A 26,053-nucleotide genomic window follows, 5' to 3' on the forward strand; every position below is an offset into this window, starting at 1 on the left:
TGGGGGACGACGTGCCAATTTGATCACTGAACCTTTGAGACCATAATCATTACCAGAATATAAAATGTTTGATAAACTTCTGCGGAACACTGGTGGTGTATATCTCAATGTCTTAAAAACTATTTTTCTATTCATTATTTGATGTACATTAATTTGCAGATTTTATTTTTCGCGAACGTCTTCTGAAGACGTTGGTGAAATAACAGCGTGAATAATAAGTGTAAAAATTGTGTTTTTCCGTGAAAATATTTTTCTGAAATCCATTTCCGCGAGAACATAATTTTCAGATTTTTGTTTTCCCGTGAAATTAATTTTCTAAAGTCAGTTTTCACGTGAAAATATTAAATCCGAATTTCATTTTCCCGTGAAAATAATTACCCAAATGTCTTTTTGCGGGAAAACAAGTGATTGGACATATATTTTCTCTAGAAACAGAAGAAATTAATACTTCTTAGATTTGAATGGGCGAAAACGATCATGTGGCGAAGAAGCCGGCCAATGGCAACATTTTACGCAAAAGTACGTGCATAACAAATATTTAAAAATACAACAACCCCAGAACATACTTTTTAATTAAACAAAGTATAAAGTTTTACTTACCGGAGTAGGGTGTCACACCTCTAACTTCACGAAGGTTGATGGACAGAACTTTTGTGAATTTGGGATTCAACAGTTTAAATTCATTACAACAATGTGGATCACGACGGGCCCGCGATGGGTGTTGGAGACTCACTGCTGCCGGTACCTCAGCGTCGCTAGCCGGTGCTTCAAGTGAGTTCTGGCCCGGTCGAAGTTGACTCGACTCCGCAATAGGGTGGCTAATAGAAAAACATACTTGGTCGAAGAACACACAGAGTAAAATCAAACGAATTGTAGACATCTTCCACAACGACAAAGCAATCTTTCCAGAGTTTTCCATTTTGTAAAAAAAATATTTTGTTTCGTCTTTGAACGAAAAATTTGGAGAGATTTTTCAGACTTCGGAGTCAGAATTTTGTTGGTGGAATGCATGAAATCTCGAGACTTTATACAGAATGGATGAATGCCCATCAAGACGTTTTCTGTTCGTTGAAATTACCATGGGGCGTGAACCAAAATTATAAATAAAAGAAATGAGCCACCAGGGGGTAAATTCGACATCGTGGCATCCTGCCCCTTTGAGAAGATTTTTTTCAAAAAAGTTCCGGGATGGTAAAACTAACTACTTATTGCTGCAAAAGTCATCAATCAGATTTGACTGAAAGTTTTCTGGGAAAAAAGGATAATTCAGATTTCGACATCCAGTCAGAAAATTGTTGTATCTCCCTGCATGGATTTTCAACATTGTAAAACAAATAATTTATGAAGCTTCACTCTAAAATCTCACTGGTCAAAATTGACCGGATTCCGAGTGCCGTCTTGGGACTGACCCATTCTGTGGCAGTTTGAACTGGACGCTGTTTAAAAATAACAAAGAAATGGTTCAAACTGACATAGGTCCTTTTCGAATCCACGGCTTCGGTCCGTGGATTCGGCTTCAGGCTCCGTCCTCTCGTCTGAAGCTCTGAGCACGTATACGCAAAGCACGCGCAATATTTGACAAAACAACCGTGGGGCCAAGCTACAATCCCGGCCATATCTCGTTGGGCCCCCTGCCCCCTTTCAATGTTGGTTCCATTTGCCGACTGTCTTCCGAATTCAGTCAACATTGAGCGGGGGGGGGGCGGGGGGCGGGCAAATGTTTTTAATGTGAATGTGAATGGGAAGTGCACAGGGAACTGTTGTTTCAGGAAAGGGTGGCCCAAGCATTTTGGCCGGGATTGTCTGAGTGATTTTTTGAAAAATTTTTACATGCAAAGAACGCTTTGAAAATATAATGAATGTCCAAACAAAGTGAATTTCTAATTTTAACAGTGATTATTTTATGGGGGTAGTGGTGTTTTGTTTTTTTGCGGGGTGGGGTGGGGGGTGGGGGCGGGCAAATGTCTTTAATGTGAATGTGAATGGGAAGTGCACAGGGAACTATTGTTTCAGGAAAGGGTGGCCCAAGCATTTTGGCCGGGATTGTAGCCTGAGCCGAATCCAATGCCGTGGTTTCGAAAAGGGCCATAGAGTCTGAGTGACACAATCACACTTTTCTAGATTTCAGGGTCAACTCGACCCGGAACGTCAGGCTCAACGGACTCAGAATCCAGGTAATTTCTCTGACCCGGGAAATTTTAGAGTGTCACTGCAAGGTGTCAGTTTTTACTTCTCTCAGACAACATTTCCAGCCAACTAAAAACAAATTAGTTTTTACAAGCGAACATGTGAGAGAATTGTTGCCTGTTAATTGACCTGTGTGCATCGGCCTTAAGATTTATGACGTCGGGGACCTGGGCCCAATTTCATAAACATGTAAGCACCAAAACTTACTCAGCATATAGAATAGAATTGCTAAGCAGAAACAGAATATAACTTGGGACCAGCTCTATGATATTAATTAGACCAGTGATGAAGAAAAAGTGTGTGTGTGTTGTGTATAGATCTTGGCTATCGAGGGGAAGAAATTGAAAAACCACCGGCGATCGTGTTGATACATACAGTCCCATAGGATTTGACCAGGTTCTTTTTTTACCTCTGGACCAGCTGGGTCACAACTTTTCGAAAAATCTGGATTTGGTCCTAAACTTTTCAAAGAATCTGGATTTAGTCCTATTGCATTTCCACACATTATTTTAACACTTCGTTAATTTCTCCTTGATTACACTTACCAATGACTGCTTCTATTTTGGGGGCATTTAGAAGAGTACGGGTTGTCGTTGCAGTTCCAAGGGAGAGGCAATGCAACCGGAAGTCGTTCTGGCCGTGTGGTCACTTCGCACTACCACTATAGAATTTCCATCCTTAAAAAAGTGTTGTTATATTTATTTTTTAAGAATTCCCTTTTTGAATGGATTAAGAAGAACACAAATTCCTCATTGAAAAGCACTTCAATAGTGGCAAACTTACTTGGTAACGAGCAATAAGAGCTGTTGATAGTACAACACATTGCTACGGCTCCCTCTGACGTAACGCAGTTTTTGAGAAAGAGGTAATTTCTCACTCAAATATTCAAATTTAATAAAGAACTTAAAGACAGTGTACACTATTGGTAATTGTCAAAGATCAGTCTTCTCACTTGGTGTATCTCAACATATACGCATAAAATAACAAACCTGTGAAAATTTGAGCTCGATCGGTCGTCGGAGTTGCAAGATAGCTATGAAAGAAAAGAACACCCTTGTCACACGAAGTTGTGTGCGTTTAGAAGGTTGATTTCGAGACCTGAAGTTCTAAACTTGAGGTCTCGAAATCAAATTCGTGGAATATTACTCATTTCTCCAAAACTAGGTCACTACAGAGGGAGCTGTTTCTCACAATGTTTTATACCATCAACCTCTCCCTATTACTCGTTTACAAAGTAAGGTTTTATGCCAATAATTATTTTGAGTAATTACCAATAGTGTCCACTGCCTTTAAGACCTGAAGCCCTTTTTAGGCATCTGTAAAGAAGACACAAAGGTTTTTTCTTATTTACTTGCAACTCCAATGACCAATACTGAGTCCAAATTTTCACAGACTTGTTATTTTATGCATGTTCCAAGTGAGTATGGTCTTCGACATTACAGAAAGTGCACCATAACCTATTATTTCCGTCAGAAGGCCCTATTGTCGGAGCATTCAACATCTTTCATAGAATCCCAACTAAGTCCTTTTGCATTTCCTTACTTAATTCCATTCTGTACTTTACTCTAGTCGAGATTTCCAATAATATTCTTGATCCGACAAAATCCAAGTAGGCCTATCTGAAAAGACCCCACATAGCTATCTCGCAGTGGTTGACACGAAATGGAAACATTGGGTAAAGCATTCAGAAGTTGTCCTGCCATTTGGGCGGTTTTCATTAAAGGCACTGTACACAATTGGTAAGTGTCAAAGACCAGTCTTTTCACTTGGTGTATCTCGATATATGTATAAAATAACAAACCTGTGAAAATTTGAGCTCAATCGGTCGTCGAAGTTGCTAGATAATAATGAAAGAAAAAACACCCTTGTCACACGAAGTTGTGTGCTTTCAGATGCTTGATTTCGATACCTCAAATTCTAAATCTGAGGTCTCGAAATCAAATTAGTGGAAAATTACATCTTTCTCGAAAACTACGTTACGTCAGAGGGAGCCGTTTCTCACAGTGTTTTATACCATCAACAGCTCCCCATTACTCGTACCACATAAGGTTTTATGTTTATAGTTATTTTGATTAATAACCAATAGTGTCCACTGCCTTTAAAGGCACTTGACACTATTAGTAATTAGTCAATCTGACAGGTGTGAGAAATCAATCTACGAGGATATCCGAAGTAATTTTCCACGAATTTGATTCCGAGACCTCAAGTTTAGAATCTGAGGTCTGGAAATCAAGCATCAGAAAGCACACAACTTCGTGTGACAAGGGTGTTTTCTTCTTTCATTATTATTATCACACAACTTCCACGACCAATTGAGCTCAAATTTTTACAGGTTTATTATTTTATGCATATGTTGAGATACACCAACTGTAAAGGCTAGTCTTTGACAATTACCAATAGTGTCCACTGCCTTTAATGGAGTTTTGCTCGAGTTTTCGATTAATACTGTTGATCACACGAAGTTTTTTTTTCATGCATTCAAACGACAGCAAAAAGGGTTGGTATAGTATTTTAATGAAATGTAACAACGATATGTCCAAGTTGGGAAATCTTGGAGGAGGTCGTCATCTAATTCTGGCGACTGAAATCTCCTCATTCAGTCCGTGGCAATTTCAACAAACAGAAGCTTCTTACAATAATGTGATTTGGCATTGTATGGTGACAGATGTATTTGGTTTGCGTGAACAATTGTGATAGCCAGGTAGATTATTCTTTTAAGAACGTATTATACCACGGAGTAGATTTTCTGAATTCGGGATACTTCTCGGTTGTAAAAATTAAAATAACCGTTCTGCTTATAATTTACTACCATGGGCGGAAGGTAGAACATCGACCGGAACTATACTAGTACTTTTGCTAAGTGGGTCGAGCAGAATTCTAGTTCGTCAGCGGAGTCAGTTCTTCCGTCTCAAAGAATTCGACGTATAGGTAATTTTTCTAGCCGTCGTTAGGAGACTGAACATATCGTTAGAAAACTTTTTGGTGGGGATTCGTTCATTCTGTATAAAATCTCAAGATTTGTCATGCTTTCCACCAACAAAGTTCTGACTCCGAAGTCTGAAAATCTCCCCGATTTTTCATGAAGATGAAACGAAACACATATTTAGAAAAATAATGACAAACTCCCGAAAGATTGCCTTTCTGTTGGAGAAGATGTCTGCAGTTAGTTTGCTCTCACTTCGTGTGTTCTTCGCCGACCAAGTTGTATGTTTTTTTTGTTTTAACCACCCTAATGCGGGACGCTGTACGTCATGACGTACGTAGCAGTGAACCTACACCACCCGTCGCGAACTAACGGACTGCAAATCAGAATCAGATTCAGTATATAATTTTTGTCGGTGTAAGACAATGGTACATCTGCCGGTAAGTAACCCCTGTTTTGTAACATGAAGGTAAATTAACCACATTGAATGGTCTACAACTGCCGTGCCTTCATTAAAAATATTGCCTGTGGCTGTACAATTTTATACACCTCTCGGCAAATAGAACCATTTAGTTCCGGGCCTACATCAACAACCCCAGGTCACAATTGGGCAAAATCACACTGTATACCTATCCCTTTTTCGGGCTCTCAAATTTGTCTAGAATAGAATAGAATTATGCTTTTTATGTAATTGGGTACACCCTGAAAAACTGCTGCACCCACTTCAGCAGCAATTTGTACCAAACATCCCCAAAACAAACACCCCCAACAAACAAACAAACAAACAAACAAACAAACAAACAAACAAACAGACAGACAGACAGACAGACAGACAGACAGACAGACAGACAGACAGACAAACAAACAAACAAATTTACGGCAACATTTTACCAAAATGGAGTTTATTGATGACATTAGAAGATAAGATATTTAGAGCATTTTAGTACATATTGTCAAAACACATTTTGTGTATAAGTTGTTTTTGGGTGGCATTATTTAGAAATTCACATTTTATACCCAATACATGGTCGGTAGACACAACTTTACATGATGTTGTTTCCCCTTTCTGAACATACATATAGTTATTACATGGTGTCTCCACCAACCTCACTTGATTATATATTCACCATGTCAAATTTCAAATCCTGCTTATCTCGCTGTGAATAAACCCAACGTACAGTTGTGCCACCAGTTTACACACCTATGTTCCAACACCCCTTATGTATTCATAATACTAACCCTAGGACTAAACCCAACCCCAACCCCAGCATCTAACCCTAACCTCAACCCTAGCAAGTCAGTGGACACTATTGGTAATTACTCAAAATAATTATTAGCATAAAACCTCACTTGGTAACGAGTAATGGGGAGAGAATGACGGTATAAAACATTGTGAGAAACGGCTCCCTCTGAAATGACCTAGTATTCGAGAAAGAAGTAACTTTCCACCAATTTGAATTCGAGACCTCAGAATTACACTTCGTGTGACAAGGGTGTTTTTTCTTTCATAGTCATCTCGCAACTCCGACGACCAATTGAGCTCAAATTTTCACAGGTTTGTAATTCTTTGCATAATGTTGAGATAGACCAAGTGAGAAGACAGGTCTTTGACAATTACCAATAGTGTCTTATATTGGAACATGGGGTGTCGGGACGTAGAGTAGCCAATATGCCACCATACTCAACCTGAGCTGGACCCAATTTCATAGAGCTGCCAAGCACAACAATTTGCTAAGCATGAAGTTTCTTCCTTGATAAAAACAAGGTTACCATCAAAATTTCCACGTGGTTTTCAGGATAAGCAAACAACAGCTAAGTACAGTAACAAGCAATATGCAACAAATGGAAATTTGGTTGGTAATCCTGTTTTTTTTCAAGGAAGAAGTTTCATGCTTAGCAAATTTTTGTGCTTAGCAGCACTATGAAATTGGGCCCAGTTAAGTGGTTTGATAGTTCCAAAGAATATCTCAGGCTACACTGTGTACAAGAATTAATATAATTAAAACAACATAATAAATTCATAAAACAAATTGCCCCTTCAATTGGAGGCGGGATTGCGGGCACAAACTTAAATTGACTTCTTATGGTTCTACAAATAAATAGAACATTACAGTCTGGTTCCTTGAAGTACAAACTCTGAGTATAGAAACCACTGGTATGGTTCCTGCCACACTATCTGAGCCGTTTGCGTTCAGCATAATGAAGCAATTTTTTTTTTTTTTTTTTTTGAGATTCAGGTTTGCCAATTCATACTTTGATTTCAAAACAATTGATTTTTTTGGTGCTGGTATCACCCAACTTTAAAGCTTTAAATTGTGACTAAGCGAGTCATTGTACCATAAATTATTCAAATCTAACTCGGAAATGGCTTAAAATTATGCTAAGCGTGCTAAAAGCAGGGAACCAGTCACGAACAGTACACATAGCATGGTATTTTGGCTGGTGACCTTATTCTAGAAAGCAAACTTTTTTGTGCTTAGCTACTTTTTTATGCTTAAGCAGCTCGATGCTATTGGGCACTGAGTTGCAATTAAGACCAGAAAAATTACCTACTGCAAATAAAACTTGCTTAGCAGAGATAGGTTACCAGCCAGAATATTATGTAATGTATGTTTTTTGTGACCGGTTATACTATGCTTCGAATGAAAAGAGCTGCTTGTATGGATGTTAAAACAAATGTATGTTTGGTGAGTTTTCAATCATTAAAAGATGGAATGTTCCATTCAACTAGATATTGAAGGAATATTCCATATTAAAAATCATGTAAATATCCTTGCCCTTGCAGTCTATAAACATTCATTATTTGCACAAGCAGTTGGAGTCCATGGGCTAATGTTGATGCCAGACACTGAACATCACCAGAAATACAAAACTACACAGTTTGGACCAAAATGTGGACTATTTTTTCTCCTATTGGTGACTGCTTTACTTCTTCCAAGAAAATTTGAAGAGTCAAACATGAAGTAAGGTTTATACAATAAAAGAAAATATCTGTCTCTAAATTGATTCCCCAGACATTTTCAACGGAAAGCCCGGCTTAATAATCTTCAAAATCACCTGTGAAAACAACTAACAAGTTTGACACAGTGTGGACTTTTTTCCCCCATTAGTGACTGCTTTACTTCTTCGGAGAAAATTTGTATGGTCACACATGGAGTTAAGGGTTAATTTAATACAACAAAAGAGAATGTCCCTCTTTGAAATTCATTCTGCAGACATTTTTACTGGAAAGCCTGACTTAATTGTCTTCAAAATCACCTGTGACAAGTTTTGAGTGTTGAATTTGTTCCCCCTTTAATGACAGCTTAACGTCTTCCAGGAAAATAGTGAAGGGTCAAACAGAGATTAAGCTTTTATACAACACAAGAGAATGTCCGTCTCTAAATTCATTGCACAGAAATTTCCACCGGAAAGCCTGACTTAATTATCTTCAAAATCACCTGGGACAAGTTTGGATACAGTGTGGACTTTTTTTTTCCCCCCAACGGTGACTACTTCACTTCTTCCAAGAAAAATGTGAAGGGTCAAACAGGGCTTAAAGGGTGAAAACTTCAAAAAGAGAATGTCTGTCCCTAAATTCATTCCACAGACGCTTTCACTGGAAAGCCCGACTTAATAATAATCTTCAAAATTACCTTCGGCATTGCATGGTCTGTCTGTTAATGCTGTGTAATGCTCTAGTCACATGTCACATAAAGGCATGATATATGGTCATTTGGGGGAAACAGGTAGAAATATTTCACTGAGTACAAGAGCAGACATACAAGATCACCTGGACCCAATTTCATGGCTCTGCTTACCGCAGAATTCTGTGCTTACGACCATGTTTCCCCGCGTACGTGCAAGTGCCGAATTTCTGCTTTAGCCTTGTAAGCGTAGAATGCTTGGTAACGTGGAGAATGCACGCGCAGAAGCCAAAATTTGCCGCTAACCCGTGAAATACGCTTACCGTAAGCACAGAATTCCCTGCTTCCGTAAGCGCCGATTCTGCTCTTACGATAAGCAGAGCCATGAAGCTGGGCCCAGGTGTAGGCTTTAATAGACATTGCTGGCTATTCATAAACACTTAGTCAGATTCTTGCCCTTGGGGTCAGTATTAAAGGCACTGGACACAAATTACTCAAAATAATTGTTAGAACAAAAACCTTCTTGGTAACGAACTGTTGATAGTATAAAACATTGTGCGAAACGGCTCCCTCTGAAGTAGCGTAGTTTTTGAGAAAGAGGTAACTTCTCACTCAAACAATAAAAGACCTCAGCTGAAGCCTTTTATTATGCATCTAATGAAAGCAAAAATTTTCCAAGTTTGCAAATTGCAAATTTGAGAACAATCTGAGCCCAAATTTTCCCAGTTCTATTATTTTATGCATATGTTGAGATACACCAAGTGAGAACACTGGTCTTTGACAATTACCAAATGTGTTCAGTGTCTTTAAAGGCAGTGGACACTATTGGTATTTATAAGATTATTAGCTTAAAACCTTACTTGGTAATAAGAGAGGTTGAGAGTATAAAACATTGTGAGAACCGGCACCCTCTGAAGTGCCAAAGTTTTGGAGAAAGAAGTAATTTTCTACCAATGTGTTTTCGAGACCTCAGATTTAGAACTTGAGGTCTCGAAATCAACCACCTAAACGCACACAACTTCATGTGACAAGGGTGTTTTTTTTCTTTCGTTGTTTCTCACATGTTCGATGACTGATTGAGCTCAAATTTTCACAGGTTTGTTATTTTATGCATATGTTGAGATACACCAACTGTGAAGGCAAGTCTTTGACAATTACCAATAGTGTCCACTGCCTTTAAGTAGAAAGAATATCATGCCTGTGCATGTGGCCTATCTGTTCTGGGTCACCAATATGGTGATTCAATCTTGAGCAACAGCCAGTAAGGCAAGGAGAGGTCAGCACACAAAATCAGCTGAACTAGTTTATTATCAACTGACCCTTGACGACCCTTGGTGACCTTTGAATTGACCTCACCAAGTTGGAGCAGTGTTGGCCAGACGGCGCATTCGCCTGATGAGAAAAAAAAAGGGGGAAAATAAAGTGGTTAATATTAATTATCTAGATACAGACACTGTACAAGCTATTGTCACATTTTCTTAAAAACAAATTTAAGAATGAAAACTGATTAGTGCATTATCACAAATATAAAGCGGATAATCTTTAGTGAGGTAGATGGTAGACTGGGCCCCTACAGGGCCCTGTCTTTATCAGCAATGATAACGACAGGTACTTGCTTTTCAGATCCAGTGATTCCATTGGATACAATGTCATTGGATAAACGTGCAGTGACATAAGCTTTCCATTGATGGGCTTTAATTGGTCGGGGTGATTTATGTGCCGCTGACAAACCAAACGAACACTCCCATCACATCTGCCATACCTCAAAGAGGCTTATGTACTTGCATGTAATACTGAGTGTAAAATAACGTGGACTAGGTAGCTCTATGTGAAATGAATGTAGGTCAAAGGTGAACGTACAGGCCGGCTTGGGGCCGGTTTCTGGCTTTATTAGGGACTTTTCGTTTTCAACGACGGATGGTTTTGCGACGGTAAAGATGACATTTGGCGTCATCTGCGCATGCGTCGGCTTTGAGGACGGTCGTCCCTCAATTTCTACGACAGTACTTGGGATGAATCTTCGTTGTGCTGAAAACGACAACGTTTAGATGAACAACCGTCGCAGAACCATCCGTCGCCGAAAACGAAAAGTCCCTATTCACGAGCCTCGAAGTGGGACGTCAGATGTTCAGGCTAGGCAGATGGCAGATGTTCCGGTTAAAATCAAGCCACTAGAATTCACCACAAGGGGGGCGCTATGACTCACCTGGTATTTCGATCTTGATCCCTGATCTTCTTCTCCATCTCGGCGTCTGTCAACGTCTCAAGGAAGGGGCACCATTGGTCGGCTTCTCCTTGGTTACGTACCGCAATCTCAACAGTGGGTAAGGGGGATTCACTGAGAATGTGGAATAATATATAATAACGTCATGTTTGTTTTACCCATATGCACTGATGTGTGTTAGCACTGTATACTCAGTACTTTCCTGAGCTCCGAGATTGCCCGGTAGCTAGAGGCAGTTCGAATAGAATATTTTAGCAGTGGGTAACGTTAGATTTAATAGACGGAAATATTAATAATGATATTACATAGTATATCTTAGAAATTCTTAACAATCGAAATGATTCCTTAATAAAAACATGGGCCCCCTTACGATTAAAGGAACATTACAGAATTGGTAAGAAACAAAAATCGTGAAGATCACAGATTTGCATAAAACTTAAACGGTCTAATGATGATGATAGTAGAAAACATCCCTTGAAAAATTTCTGTTTGAAATATTTGATGAGAAATAAATAATCTAACTTTGCGTTTGGAGTTTATCGCTCAGTGAGTGCTTTATTCAATTTTGTTTGGGCATCGATGCAATGCAAAATTTGTAATTGTTTTTCACTATTCTCTCGTGACCCAGATGGCCGATCGATCTCAAACTTCTACAGGTTTGTCAGTTAATGTATATGGTGGATTACATAAAGTGCTTACACTGCCAGCAACTGTTTTGTTAGCAAAAACCAATTCTGTAATGTTCCTTTAAACAAGGTTAACAAATTTAGATTGAAAATTATCTTAGGCATGAAGATTAAAATTGCAAAACCAGAGTCCAGAATGCTCAGGGATAACACAAGAAAATACACAGCATCTTAAAGGCAGTGGACACTATTGGTAATTACTCAAAATAATTATTGGCATAACAACCATCTAAACGCACACAACTTTGTGTTGCAAGGGTTATTTTTCTTTCATTATTATCTCACAACTTCGATGGCCAATTGAGCTCAAATTTTCACAGGTTTGTTATTTTATGCATATGTTGAGATACACCAACTGTGAAGGCTAGTCTTTGACAATTACCAATAGTGTCCACTGCCTTGAACAAAAATATGTAAAGTGGTTTTTGGTTTATAACAAAATGCACAAAAAGTGACTTTCCTAAAAGCACATAACTCTCCAAACAGGTTCTGAATGAACATGCAACACAAATAAATAATCTAAAAGCAACAGTTATGAATTCTTTTAAAATAAGCATTTTTAACAAGCCAAATGTAGAGGCGAGGCTTGTATTCTTCGCCAACTTTGGTTTTAATACATCATGCCTTAACCTTAACCCCGGAGTTATTCACTAGAATTCTACATCACTCTTCTACATCAATCCAATATCACACAATTAACATCCAAACTGTTGGACACTTTATTGGTATACCTGATCCAAAGTAAAACACCCAGTTTAATGGTGTTACAACAAAAGAAATAGAACTGGATTTTAAATGATCGAGGAGAAGAAAACAATATAATAATATTCATATTCATATTCATAACACATTTACAAGCACACATACACACATTAAAAATATTTAAGAAAACAAAGTAAAACAACAGTGGCGTGTCCAGGAGAGCAAAAAAATATAAAATAAAATAAAAATCTGAAATAAATCTCCAAAAGGCGTATGTCTCCTAAGAAAAGTGGGTAATTGGGTTACAAATCACTGCATTTTAATCATTAAATTTAACAAAGCACAAACAGGTAAGCCTACCATAATTTGGTTTCCCAGCCAAATTAAAACATCATATTAAAATGTGACAAGCAAAGTGTTAGCCAGAGGGGTGACTGGGTGTCTTTATGGATACCCTGTTTTATCTGTCATTTACTTGTATTCATGTATTGTACAAACAATTTAGTCGCCCAGTTTTGAAATTTCAAGCCATTATGGAAACCTTTTTACAAAATCTTCGTATCCTGATCACGTCTGATCCCATCCCACGTAAAGTAGACACAGTTTAAATGCGCAGACCTCAGTGCAACAAAATAAAAGCAAACTTGCTGTTGGATTTGAGGGGTTGGTGGTTTGTAAAAAAAGAAGGGAAACAAAGGTATGTTCTGTAAAGATGACCAACCTGAAAGCATATGTTCTCTGATGCCAGCTGAGTTGCCCTCTGATGCTGTAGGCGATGGCCGTTACAAACTCACCGCCCAGACCCAGGTCGGCGCACAGCTTGAGGGCGTATTCCTCCGGGCTGTTGTCTTTGCAAGCCATGTCCCACTCAAACTGATCCACTAGGGAGATGTTTCCAACGTGGATGTTCAACTAGGAGCAAGACAAGGAAGAAATGAGATTAATAGATGTATAATTTACATCGGGAGTAAAGAATATTGATTTAATCCATAGAAATAGAACCCAGAGAACGCTGAGCTCGGCCACCCTCTGTGTCGTTTGTGGACGCAGCGTATCGATACCACGCGATACGCGCGTATGGCAAAATTATCATCGCGTGAGACGCGTGTATGGCAAAATGGCAAGATGTCAGCGCACATAGACCGTTTTTACTGTGTTCATAGGTCAATGATGATGTCATTGTATGGCAAAATTGTATAGCAAAATATTTTGCCATACATGCGTAACAAAAATGGCGTATGTGCGTCCATAAAAATGGTCTCACAACGAAACCGCACGCACAATGAGACACTCAGCATTCTCCGGGTTCTATTTCAATGGTTTAATCCAAACACCGATTTATGTAAAACATTGTGCATCTGACTCTGAACTATTAAGTCTGCAAAGCATGCTAATCACACATTTTTTTGTAATGAAAAACAATAATGAAATTTCAGTTTTAGTTGCGGGAGGAAAACCATATAGGGAAAACCAAGGGACTGAAAAATCCAGTCGACATGCAAGGCTCCGGTCCGGGCATCGAACCGGGACCACAAGAGTTGGAAGGCAGGGACAGGACCGATTGAGCCAACCTGACTACCTACAGGTTTTTTGACGTGGATACTCAGTACTTTCCACGACTTACTAGACCCAGAACCTCAAACATTTTACAAATAAGGTAATAACAGACTCTGTGCATCACAAGAAAATCAAAACTACCGGTTTTGACGCATTGTGGACTATTTCTTTCTCCCTTGATTACCTCACTTCTTTCAAGAAAATGTTCATGCTCACAGAGATTTTAAGAAATCTTGAGAAATTGATTTGCCGAAACCCACATAACCTCCATATGAACATGTACAAAATCCTAAAGCATAAAGTGTTTTTCTGCTTATGGATCTACGTACTGAACTGGTACCTGCTTAAACACAGTGAGTGGTTATGGTGTCAAAATCATTTGTCATCATATCTCGCCCTCACCCCCCTCCCCTACACCCCTCCTTCCCGACACTCACCTTCAAAATGACTCTCTGATCCGATTGGTCCTCCAGTATACTTGTGTCTGCTGGGAAGGCATCAATCTGTGTACGGATGGCTTGGGCGATGGACTGTACAAAGTTGACTGGAGGGAGATCCAGATCCTCGCATAAAATTTCAGCGAACATCTCAGGCGTGATTAATGTCTCTGTAAATTTAAATTATAATAATAATAATAATGTTTAAAATTTATAGTGCGCCCCTTACATACAAAATGATCAAAGGCGCAGAACACATGTTAAGAAGCACAGAGTGGAAGAAAAAGACAAAGAAAAAAGACCAGGCCGGTGCCAAAACAAAAGTCTGGGGATACCTTGCATCAAAGCCTACGGCCGATATTGGTGACTGTCAAAGACCCTTGTGTATCGCAATAAACAAAGGAAATAACAAACCTGTGAAGTTTTGAGCTCAATCGGTCATAAAAGTCGCACAAATAGTGAAAAACCCAATCATCACATTTCAGACTCATGAGATATAAAATTATGTTTGTACTTACTCATTTAAAGGCAGTGGACACTATTGGTAATTACTCAAAATAAATTATTGGCATAAAACCTTTCTTGGTGATGAGTAATGGGGAGAGGTTGATGGTATAAAACATTGTGAGAAATGGCTCCCTCTGAAGTGCCATAGTTTTTGAGAAAGAAGTATGTGTCCATGAATTTGATTTCGAGACCTCAGATTTAGAACTTGAGGTCTCGAAATCAACCATCTAAACGCACACAACTTCGTGTGACAAGGGATTTTTCTTCTTTCATTATTATCTCGCAACTTCGATGACCGATTGAGCTCAAATTTTCACAGGTTTGTTATTTTATGCATATGTTGAGATACACCAACTGTGAAGGCTAGTCCTTGACAATTACCAATAGTGTCCACTGCCTTTAATTAAAAAAACTATAGCATTTAAAGCATAAATACAATACTCATATACTTAGACACACAATGAGTAGGCCCTACTACTACTCTGACTCATAGTGAGTACTACTATTCAGACTCATAAGGAATTCCTCATACTCATAGGTTAGTACAAGTACTCGCACAGAAAGGGAATTACTCATTCTTATGGCAAAGTACTATAACTAAGTACTATTTTTCAGACTCATAGAAAAGAACTACTACTCCGACTTATAGCAAAATACTAGTATTCAGACTCGTAGCACTCAGAGTTCTAGTACTCAGACTGATAAGGAACATTGTAAGCACATCATTACGTGCTAAGCATTATCTTGATTTTTTTTCTTCTTCTGTTTCTTCTTTGGGTTTTTTTCTTGATACTTTCCGAGTCCTGTACAAAAATATCACAGGTATATTACTTGAATGAGATTTGAACCCACGACCCTTGCAATTCTAAAGCAGTGTCTTGCCAACTAGACTACCGTAATTGCCCGGTAGCTAGAAGCAGTTCGAATCCTATGTTTTGGCAGGCTTGTTATTTTATGCTTAAGTTGGGATACACAAAGTGAGAAGACTGGTCTTTGACAATTACCAAACGTGTACCTTCTCTTTAAGAAGCACAGAGTGGAAGAAAAAGACAAAGAAAAAAGACTGGTCACCAGGCCAGCGCCCAAACAAAAGTTTGGGTATACGTCGCATCAAAGCCTGCGGCCGATATTGGTGACTGTCAAAGACCCTTGTGTTCGAATACTATGTTTTGGCAGCGGGTACCACAACAATATAATGTTAAACATCTGTTATTAATATTATCTTAAAATTTAGGTTGAGAGGGACTCACCGTTCTTATTCCACGTAAAGGTGTCCCTGAGTTTCTGACCTTCAATCTCCATATCAAGCCTGATGGGTACTAGTGTCTCTGGCATGTCTGCATTGTCATGGATTATGGCTGGATCATGATCATCATAGCTGCGGAAGAACAACATTCAGGGATTGAAATGATACACAATGAAAGTGTATAAACTCTTCGCTTATGGTAAACAGAGCCATGGAACTAGTTAAGAGCACTGCACTCAAACTCTGGTGTTTTTGATTAGCAGAGTCTGGGTTTTGGTCCAAGTCGTGACACATGTGTCCTTAAGCAAGGAACTTAACCTTGATGCTTCGTCCTTAGGATAGGGCGTTGAGCCGTTGGTCCCTTGTGTTGTGTAACACACATAAAAGAACCCAGTGCACTTATCAAAAAGAGCAGAAGCCCTGGTGTTCCTGGTTTGATTGGCTGCTTATTACACCACAGCACCTTGTAAACCATTGTATGAAGCTATGTAAAAATGAGTGGGTCTCTTAATTCAAACCTAGTCCCACATAACTTGCAGGAAAATACGAATGTTGAAGCGCCTTGAGCATCACTGAGTGACAGATATCATCGCTAAATATAAGAAGCCACTATACTACACTTACCACATGGGAAATGTTCGTTGTCTTTTCGGACCGACTCGATTACGAGAGATGCTGGTGGAGCACGGTACAGCGTCCAGGTGATGTGAGCTGTTTGGTATAGCTGGTACCCAATCCCTGCTGCGTTTGGGTTTAGCTTCTCGTAGGTTATTGGTGTCTGTGCTGATTGCGACTGCCCGGTACTTTGAATCCCGGCCCTCGAGGATCTCCTCAACCTCTGTGGACTTCAGGAGAGTAACGTTGGTGGCAAGTCCATGTTGGCCGAAACCTAAAATAGAATTAAGATTGTTAGGTTTTGTTCTGCCTCGACGGCATAGTGGGTATGGAGGGTGGATGCATTTATGCGAGTAGGAATGAGACAATCACATGGTAACAAAGCATCAAATTGCCAAAGTATTGCAAACTTGAAAAATAAGTTTTTCTAATCTCGCACACATAGAGCTCTTTGAACAAGCCCAACTAGGTCGATCACTGTTCTGTCTGGCTTTATAGTAAACTCTTCAATTACATAAGGGCCAACGCATGTGTCACCCTGGTTTTGGCCTTGGTGCCCCTTCACAAGTTTTTTATAGAATTTAACATAAAAGCATCCTGTGCAACTAATGCAAAATGGCGTCTTGAAGATGATAATCTAGGCCAGTTCAATCATAGGCACATGTATATATCCTAAACTGATACCAAGGTTACCCATCCTGATATAACAGAAATTTACTTGACTACAAAATGAAGAAAAACATTACGATTGACAATTTAAAACCATTTGAGTGGAGGAACTTTTCTAATTTGCCATACATGTATGGCAATACATACATGTATGTATTTTACTTTGTGCACAAAATAAATTCCAATTTTGTTAAAACTACATCCTAAAACACCAGGTCATCATTCCCATGCCACTTACGATCTCCTATTGTGACTATTTTCTTGCGTTCTTCTACTGTTGCCAACTTTCTCCATAGCGATGGGTACTTTTTGTAGAGTGAGCCACGGAACATGCGCAGATAGTACCCAACCTGCAAAACAAAATTGAAATATTATTATTTGTTTGATTTTTTTCTTCATTTTTTCTGAAAAGTTTATTCCACACTTATAATGGATTTTATAACCTTTTCCTTTTCTATGGCTCACACAGGTTTTTTTTAAAAAGGGAAATAAAGGCAGAAATTCACGGCAAGTGGTGTGTCGTGCAGAGCTGTATGCTTCATTTTTGAAAGGGCAAAGGCACCAAGGCAATTTCTCCTTGGTACAGGGCACCCTATAAAGGAAATTGTAAATTTCTACTGCAGCATTTCAAGGGCATCAAGGCAATGACCAGGGGGCATGGAGGCAATCGCCTTCGTTGCCTCTGTGCCTCTTTGAAGTATCAGGCAGAGTCGTTGTCCAGCGGTTGAGCTCCGGTAGAGGCACTTGTGTCCTGATAATAAGCTAGACACTTTGTAAACCACTGCTTCATGCTTCGGATGGGACATAAAATAAAGCTGTAGGTCTAGCTCCTGTGGCTGTGTGTGTTGTTTAAAAAACCTATATCAACGCACACAAAAGGGTCCTACTACTTGCCGTCAACTCGCCGTCAACTCACTTCGCCGTCAACTCGCTGTCAACTCCTCCAATATACATTTAAAATCCACAAAAGAAACATAGAACTGTAAAGTATCAGCTCAAAGAGAATTCGCGAAAGTTTTAGGTCATATTTCGGAATAAAAATTGAGTTTTTTTCTCTTGAAAAAATTATCTCGAAACAGCAAAACCGTCGGCCGCCATCTTGCTTTTTCACATTGATTAGTCTTGGCCCAAGATGTCAATGACTGGTACTTTTTTTTTATCAACACAAAGTCGTTTTTGTGAATGAATTTTTACTGAAAACCATGAGAAATATGTAGTTTAGCCCAGACTTAACACTTCCGTGTACCATTTATAAATTTTTCATGTAAATTTAATGAGTTGACGGCACGAAAATGAATTGACGGCGAGTTGACGGCAAGTCGGCAAGTTGACGGCAAGTCGGCGAGTTGACGGCAAGTAGTAGGACCGCACACAAAATATCCCAGTAAATATCAGTAAGTATACACACTTATCGCAAAGAGACTAGAACTATTTCGGTTTCTACCGCTATCGTCTCCTGTAACTATAAAATGTATTCAGAGTTCCGTATTCAAACTCAGAATGAAACAGCAGGTAAATTTATTTAATGGCCTTTTGATTGATATTGATTGAAAACTTTTCTGTTGTAATTCATAATTGTGTACGACGTACGAGGGGAATGTGCGTGCTTCAGCAGGTTCACGCTTTGAATGGTCAAACAATGACTGAGTTGAGAGGGGAACAAATCCGTATCCTGCCACCACCTTTTCCGTTTAAATATGAGATTTCTAACAACAATAGCAATCTCATAAACATATTAAAATCGCTCCAACAGGCGGAACAACACACAAAACACACACGTCATAGTTTGACATCGATGAAATCATAGATGTAGAAATATTGACAAAGAATATTTCAACGAACGTGAACGTTCCAAACTCTATATTCTGCGCCCAATGTACGGGTCTCTTACTTTAAATTCAACTGATTTGAAATCTCACTTACCTCAGAACCGATCATGAACTTGTCTCCACCTTCCTCAAACTGGAAAACATCAGGTTTTTTGCCGTAAGTTCGCGGAGGAATCGGGACTTTCTCACCGTTGGCCGCCATCTCGTTGTGTTTGTAAAACAAAAGCAACTACAAGACGCCCTCTCGTGAAATATTTTGAGGGAAAACACGTGGGGGGAGGGGACTACCCAGGAAAAAGGGGAGGGTGAATCCCGAATCGCCTTTTAATATACCAGATTACAATGCGGTAGTTTGTTTATTCTTATAGCTTTGTCCTTCAATCACATCTTAAATGACAAGGCTCTAATTTAATGTTGATGAAGAAAAAAAACCTGGGTCAAGTTTGGGTAAAGTCTTTGGATTGAATAACCCGAGTTAGTTTTACTCAAAGTTTATATTTGTTTGTTTTTAGTTTTACTCAAAGTATATATTTATATTTGTTTGTTTTAAAGTATCTAAGTGTTTATCATAGTGATTTTTTTATTTATACTCTATTCGAGGATTGGATAAGCAGGCTTTTGAGTCATAGTGTAGTAGTACGCTTTTGTTTATCCTGGCCGTCTTAGAATGTATTGTTGTCCCTTCCTTCCTCCACATCCCGTACCTGTCCTGCACCCTTTTGTCTAATCCCGCTCCTCTAGTTACCCTGTATTTAAGTTACCTTTTTTGAAGTCTTATTATCCTTTGTTTTACTTGTATGTATTTGTTTTTGACACTGGCCGAATAAATAATAATAATAACAATAATAATAGTAGAACTGACCTAAAAAAATATTGCAAAGATGTAGTCATAAAGCCAAACAGGGCTATAAGCCATTTCAGCCAGGACTGGTGAACTTTCATTTCTCAAGGCAGAGGCAAGCATAAAAACCTTCCAATTTCCCAGAACAGAGGCAACTTAAAAACTTTCAAATAGAGGGAGCCAGTCATTGAATGTCTTTCCTTCACCTCTTAAAAGTCTGGCAGCATAAATCATTTTAAACTTTAAAATAATGAGTATTTCCTAGATATAAGAAATGAGAAATAAATGAATAAATAAAACAATACAGACAGTTGATACTTTTAGAATCTTTAATTTTATATATTATTTCTGTATATAATGACTACATATGTTTAAGACTCTTTTCAAGACATTTCAAAGAATCTCGGCAGCACAGCAAAATAAATAAAAGTTCACAGATTTACAAATAACTTAAAGGGTTTACAGAAGGTAATGGTTAAACACTTCTCTTGAAATATTATTCCATGAAATGCTTAACTTTTTGAGAAAACATTAAAACAATTATCAATTCTCGACATCGAGAACTACATAGGGAAACAAGGGTGGGTTTTCCAGTTATTTTCTCCCGACTCCGATGACCGATTGAGCCTTAATTTTCACAGGTTTGTTATTTTATATATAAGTTGTGATACACGAAGTGTGGGCCTTTGGACAATACTGTTTACCGAAAGTGTCCAATGGCTTTAAAGACACAGGACACCTTTGGTAATTTTGTCCAAGACCAGTCTTCTCACTTGGTGTATCTCTACATGTGCACAAAAAACAAACCTGTGAAAATTTAAAATCATTTGGTCATCCAAGCTGCGAGATAATAATGGAAGAAAAAACACCATTGTCACATGAAGTTGTGTGCTTCCAGATATGGTTGATTTCGGGACCCCAAAATCCAATTCTGAGATCTCAAAATCAAATTTAAATATTTTAGTGGAAAATTACTTCAAGTTCTTTCTTGAAAACTACAAGTTCAGAGGGAGCCGTTTCTCACAATGTTTTTATACTATCAACAGCTCTCCATTGCTTGTTACGAAGTCAGTTTTTATTCTAACAATTATTTTGAGTAATTTCCAAAAGTGTCCACTGCCTCTATCCCCTGGCTTAGGCTCCATCTCTTGCTTTGGCTCTGCGACATGCTACGGTCGCAGTAGAAATGCAGTGAGCATGAACTGGCTATCAGGCCTTCACATTTTTGGAGCAGTGTGTATTTTGCACACAGGGGGTGGTTCCAACATCCAATGGCACCTGGGCCCAATTTCATAGAGCTGCTAAGCACAAAAATTTGCTTAGCATGAAATGTTTGCCTCGATAAAAACAGGACTACCAACCAAATGTCCACATGATTTTCAGGATAATCAAACAAATACCATTAGCAAACAAAATGCAACAAATGGAAATTCGATTAGTAATCCTGTTTTTATCAAGGAAGAAATTTCATGCTAAGCAAATGTTTGTGCTAAGCAGCTCTATGAAATTGGGCCCTAGAGCCGGAGCTGAAGCCGAAGTATGAGAAAGGTTTCAGGTATTAATACATACTTTGGTTTGCGGTAACACCATGTGTGTATCTACTTGCCAGGTAGAGTTTGTTCTTAGAGAACTGTCTTTCTTTATTCTACTACCGCAGAGTTGATTATCGGATGTTCGGGAGACTTCTCAGTTCTGAAAAGAACTGTCCTGCTTTTGAACTACTACCCGGAAGGTATAGAAATAGGCTGGGACTACTTCCTTCAGGTATTGCTGTTGTGCAGTCTCCAGGGGAACCTCACCTCAGGATTGGTTCCTTATACTTGCCATGATTCAGTATGTATCAACCATTGTTCCGCAGATTTGCGTTGCCTAATAATTGAAGCATGACCTTGCACTAACTGATAAGGCTATTTGCGGTGCCACTGATTTAATCACTTTCATAATGGAGCCTGCTCAATAGTGTCCATGTACTTCAACCAGTCGGGTGTTAAGAACAAATATTCATCAACCTCGGAGCTTGGGCTAGGCGTAAGTTGGAGTTCTTTGTGCACAGTTAACGGACAGGCCACAGTGGAGTGTTTTGCTTCGGGAGCCTTCACAGTCTTTGTATAAGCGGATGAGCGGTACTTTGCATCTCTGCCAGCGAGGATCTCCTCTATCTCTGAGACCTTTAGAAGAGTAATGCTGCTGGGAAGTCCATGTTTGTAGAGACCTTAAAATAAAAAACAACATTGTAATTGTAAGGCGATTTTTAGCCAGGTGGTGGTGGTGAATATGTAGGGAAGGTGGACACTGGCCTCGATAATGAGAACGAAAATGTTAACAATGCACACCCTTGATTAGTTAATTAAGCGTATGAGTATTCTGCATGAAGCAATTCAACCAAAAGAATGCGCTCTCTTTGCACCCTGATTGTGATCGTTTTCGTTATCGCTGCAGTCTAAACGACAAGATGGTACAAAGCATCAATTAATGGCCAAATTATTGCAAGCCAGGAACTAGGCCACGCATGACCTCCAATGCCCCATGTCTTGGCCTTGTTGCCCCTTTAAGAGTTTCCCTATGACTGTAAGAAATGCCTTTGTAAGGTGAAAATGGAAGTGCCCTTTGTAAAATGAAAATGGGCATGCGCTACAAAACAGCTTGGTTGAATTTATTTTAAGACACTGGATACTATTGGTAATGTCAAAGACCATTCTTCTCTCTTGGTGTATCTCAACATAATATGCATAAAATGACAAACCTGTAAAATGTTTAAGCTCAATTGGTCGTTGAAGTTGTGCGATAATAATGAAAAAAATAACAATTTAACACCCTTGTCACACGAAGTTGCTTTCAAGACCTTAAAATCTAATTCTGAGGTCTCAAAATCAAATTCATGGAAAATTACTTCTTTTTCAAAAACTATCTTACTTCAGAGGAGGGTTACGTTATCGCAACTACTTCAGAGGGAGCCGTTTCTCACAATTTTTTTATAATATCAACAGCTCCCCATTTCTTAACCAAGTGGGCCTAAGGTTTTATGCTAATAACTATTTTGAGTAATTACCAATAGTGTCCACTGCCTATAATGGTTATACTTTCTAGGTCACTTACGTCGATGTGCTGTCTTGGCTATTAAACAACGTTGTTCTCTTGTTGGTTTCTTTCTCCTAAGAAGAGGATACCTTTTGTAGACTCCGCCAGCCATCATGTCCAGATACCACCCCACCTGCAAACCACCAAAAAAAAAATAACTTTGTCAATGTTTGGCTTCCAGAGCCAGAGGATTTTTTTCAGGGAAATTATAGTATACAGGCAGAAATTCATGGTCCAAGATTTTCAAAATACACTCAATATTCGTATTACAAATAATTGTTGTTATTAAAAATCGGCTGTTTTCGACAGGGTGCTAAATTTGTTTTTGTGCATGTCCCAAGTTTGCAGCAAGGTCCCGTAGTGATACAGCGCTGTACTCCATTTAGAAAAAAACACTCTCCCTCGGACCATGGCATTCACATTCACAACTGTAGACTGTACTGTACCATTTTACGAATCTCTTACTTTCTAATTGAACCGATGGTATGAATCGTACTTACCTCAGTACCTATCATATACCTTTTTCCACGTTCCTTAAACTGGAAAACATGTGGTTTTTTGCCGTAAGTTCGTGGAGGTACGGGAGCTGCCTCATCGCTGCCCTCCGCCATCTCTTTCACGTTTTGTGCCTGATGGTGATTTACAGCACGCCCTCTCGTGAAACAGAAAAGGAGAAAACACAATGGTCGGGCCGGGTGGGGGCGGAACCACCTAAATCACAGTTTTCAAATAGTTCATAGTTCAATTTCAAGGTTTATTGTTCAATTCAACCATTTAAAATGACAAAATATAAAATTGAAGGAGACAAAACTTAAATAATAGATTAAAGTGGGGGAGTCCGCTGGCATTTAAGGAGTTCAAAACTCATCACTTATGTCATGTTCATCCTCCATGCTTCCCTTGTATGTCTTTGTCTTATAGTCATGCTGATGGTCTTAGTAAACTATGCATTTTGTTTGTAGGCCTATTCTCAGCTTGCATCATTGTATTTTCACTTATTTCTTCACAACTTGTTTCCCACCCTAAGCAGCGACCACACCACTACACAGCAGTACAAAATGCCATACAGTACAGTTTGTTAATCCTCAAATCAAAATATCAAAGATCTTGTTTCATGTTTATGCAACCGAAAACCATCAATGAATGTTTTGCATTTGAACAATGTTTTTAATTCTTAAAAGATTGAATTTGTTGCAAACTGACATACAAAATATTGCAAAGATGTAATATTTGCAATATTTTGTAGGTCAGTTTACAACAATGTCAATAGTTTATACTTTTTAACTAAAATCTTTTACAATTTTATACAAATCTGTACATAATATTGATTTAATTGTAATTATTTTATATAACGTCCTTTACACTATGGGTTTTTGCCAATAAAATACTATAAATAAGTTGAACAAAATAAAAATTTCAGCCTAAAAAGACGTTTTAGCTATTTACATCATTTATGGTTGAACCTGTAAAAAAAAAAACATTTCAAGCTCCATGATGAACAGCCGCTTCCTGTGGCAGGTGGAAACTGTCACAATACGAGGCTCCACCATTGATGTCCTCACTCCGTCCATAAACCAGCAGTACATAAAATAATGGTTAATAGAGATATTCATAGAATATCTGCTAGCAGTGCTAGAGAATATCATTACATGGTGTTACCGCAAACCTTCGTAATTCCACCATGCAAAGTTTCAAATTCACTTAAAGACACTGGACACTATTGGTAATTGTCAAAGACCAGTCTTCTCACTTGGTGTATCCAAACATAATATGCACAAAATAACAACGGGTTGTTTTGAAACCTGTAAAATAAACTCACTTGGAGACTTTTAGGACGCTTGGTGGCAGCAGACTTACCAGGTGAAATCCATTGTTCTCGGTCATATGCGCACGCTCAGAACTACGTAAACAATGGGAATATACCTGGTAAGTCTGCTGCCACCTAGCGTCCAAAAGTCTCCCATTGGTCATCAAAGTTTCGTGAGAATAATGGAATAAAAAAAAACACCCTTGTCGCACCAGTTGTGTGCTTTTAGATGCTTGATTTCGAAACTTCAGCTGAGGTCTGAAAATCAATTCAATATTTTAGTGAGAAGTTAACTCTTTCTCAAAAACTACATTACTTCAGCTGTTTCTCACATTGTTTTATACAACCAACAGCTCTCCATTACTAGTTACAGAGTAAGTTTTTATGCTAACAATTATTTTGAGTAATTACCAATAGTGTCCAGTGCCGGCCCTTTAAGAAAAATATCGGCATAAAACCCATGATATGATTTGTGACCAAATCATTAGTACTTAAAACAGACTAGATTTCAGGTCAATGTCAGGCAAAAATTAATTCAATATCAGGCATATTTGCTTTAAAGGCAGTGGACACTATTGGTAATTACTCAAAATAATTATTAGCATAAAACCTTTCTTGGTAACGAGTAATGGGGAGAGGTCGATGGTATAAAACATTGTGAGAAACAGCTCCATCTGAAGTGCCATAGTTTTCGAGAAAAAAGTAATTTTCCACGAATTTGATTTCGAGAAAATCATCCATCTAAACACACACAACTTCGTGTGACAAGGGTGTTTTCTTCTTTCATTATTATCTCGCAACTTTGATGACCGATTGAGCTCAAATTTTCACAGGTTTGTTATTTTATGCATAATGTTTGAGATACACCAACTGTGAAGGCTAGTCTTTGACAATTACCAATAGTGTCCACTGCCTTTAATTAATTCTACTTGAGTTGTATAACCTAGCAGGCTGATATTTAGGGTTTCCATAGAAATTGAACCCGGAGAACGCTGAGTTCGGCCGTCCTCTGTTGGCGTGACATATCGATAAAACGCAATACGCATGTATGGCAAAATGATCATCACGTGACACGCGTGTATGGCAAATTGAGCATACGTGACACGCGTGTATGGCAAA

At 38.7% G+C, this 26,053-nt stretch overlaps 2 protein-coding genes across 2 annotated transcripts; both read right to left on the bottom strand.

The window, feature by feature from the left end:
- Positions 1–9,862: 9,862 nt before the first annotated feature.
- LOC117290435 (SWI/SNF-related matrix-associated actin-dependent regulator of chromatin subfamily B member 1-A-like) lies at positions 9,863–19,411 on the bottom strand. The gene is made up of 8 exons (XM_033771848.1): positions 19,303–19,411; positions 17,618–17,729; positions 16,720–16,984; positions 16,100–16,227; positions 14,343–14,512; positions 13,070–13,260; positions 10,943–11,074; positions 9,863–10,128 (listed from the first exon to the last, which is right to left on the bottom strand). Exons 1-8 carry the CDS (start codon positions 19,408–19,410, stop codon positions 10,089–10,091), a joined length of 1,146 nt encoding a protein of 381 aa, XP_033627739.1. The 5' UTR covers position 19,411; the 3' UTR covers positions 9,863–10,088.
- Positions 19,412–21,731: 2,320 nt separating this feature from the next.
- On the bottom strand, positions 21,732–23,741 carry LOC117290898 (SWI/SNF-related matrix-associated actin-dependent regulator of chromatin subfamily B member 1-like). The gene is made up of 3 exons (XM_033772468.1): positions 23,628–23,741; positions 23,146–23,260; positions 21,732–22,261 (listed from the first exon to the last, which is right to left on the bottom strand). The coding sequence occupies exons 1-3, from the start codon at positions 23,736–23,738 to the stop codon at positions 21,987–21,989; spliced, it is 501 nt and encodes a 166-aa protein (XP_033628359.1). The 5' UTR covers positions 23,739–23,741; the 3' UTR covers positions 21,732–21,986.
- Positions 23,742–26,053: the final 2,312 nt, after the last annotated feature.

This window comes from Asterias rubens, chromosome 5 (assembly GCF_902459465.1).
Source record: "Asterias rubens chromosome 5, eAstRub1.3, whole genome shotgun sequence".
Classification (NCBI taxonomy): Eukaryota; Metazoa; Echinodermata; class Asteroidea; order Forcipulatida; family Asteriidae; genus Asterias; species Asterias rubens.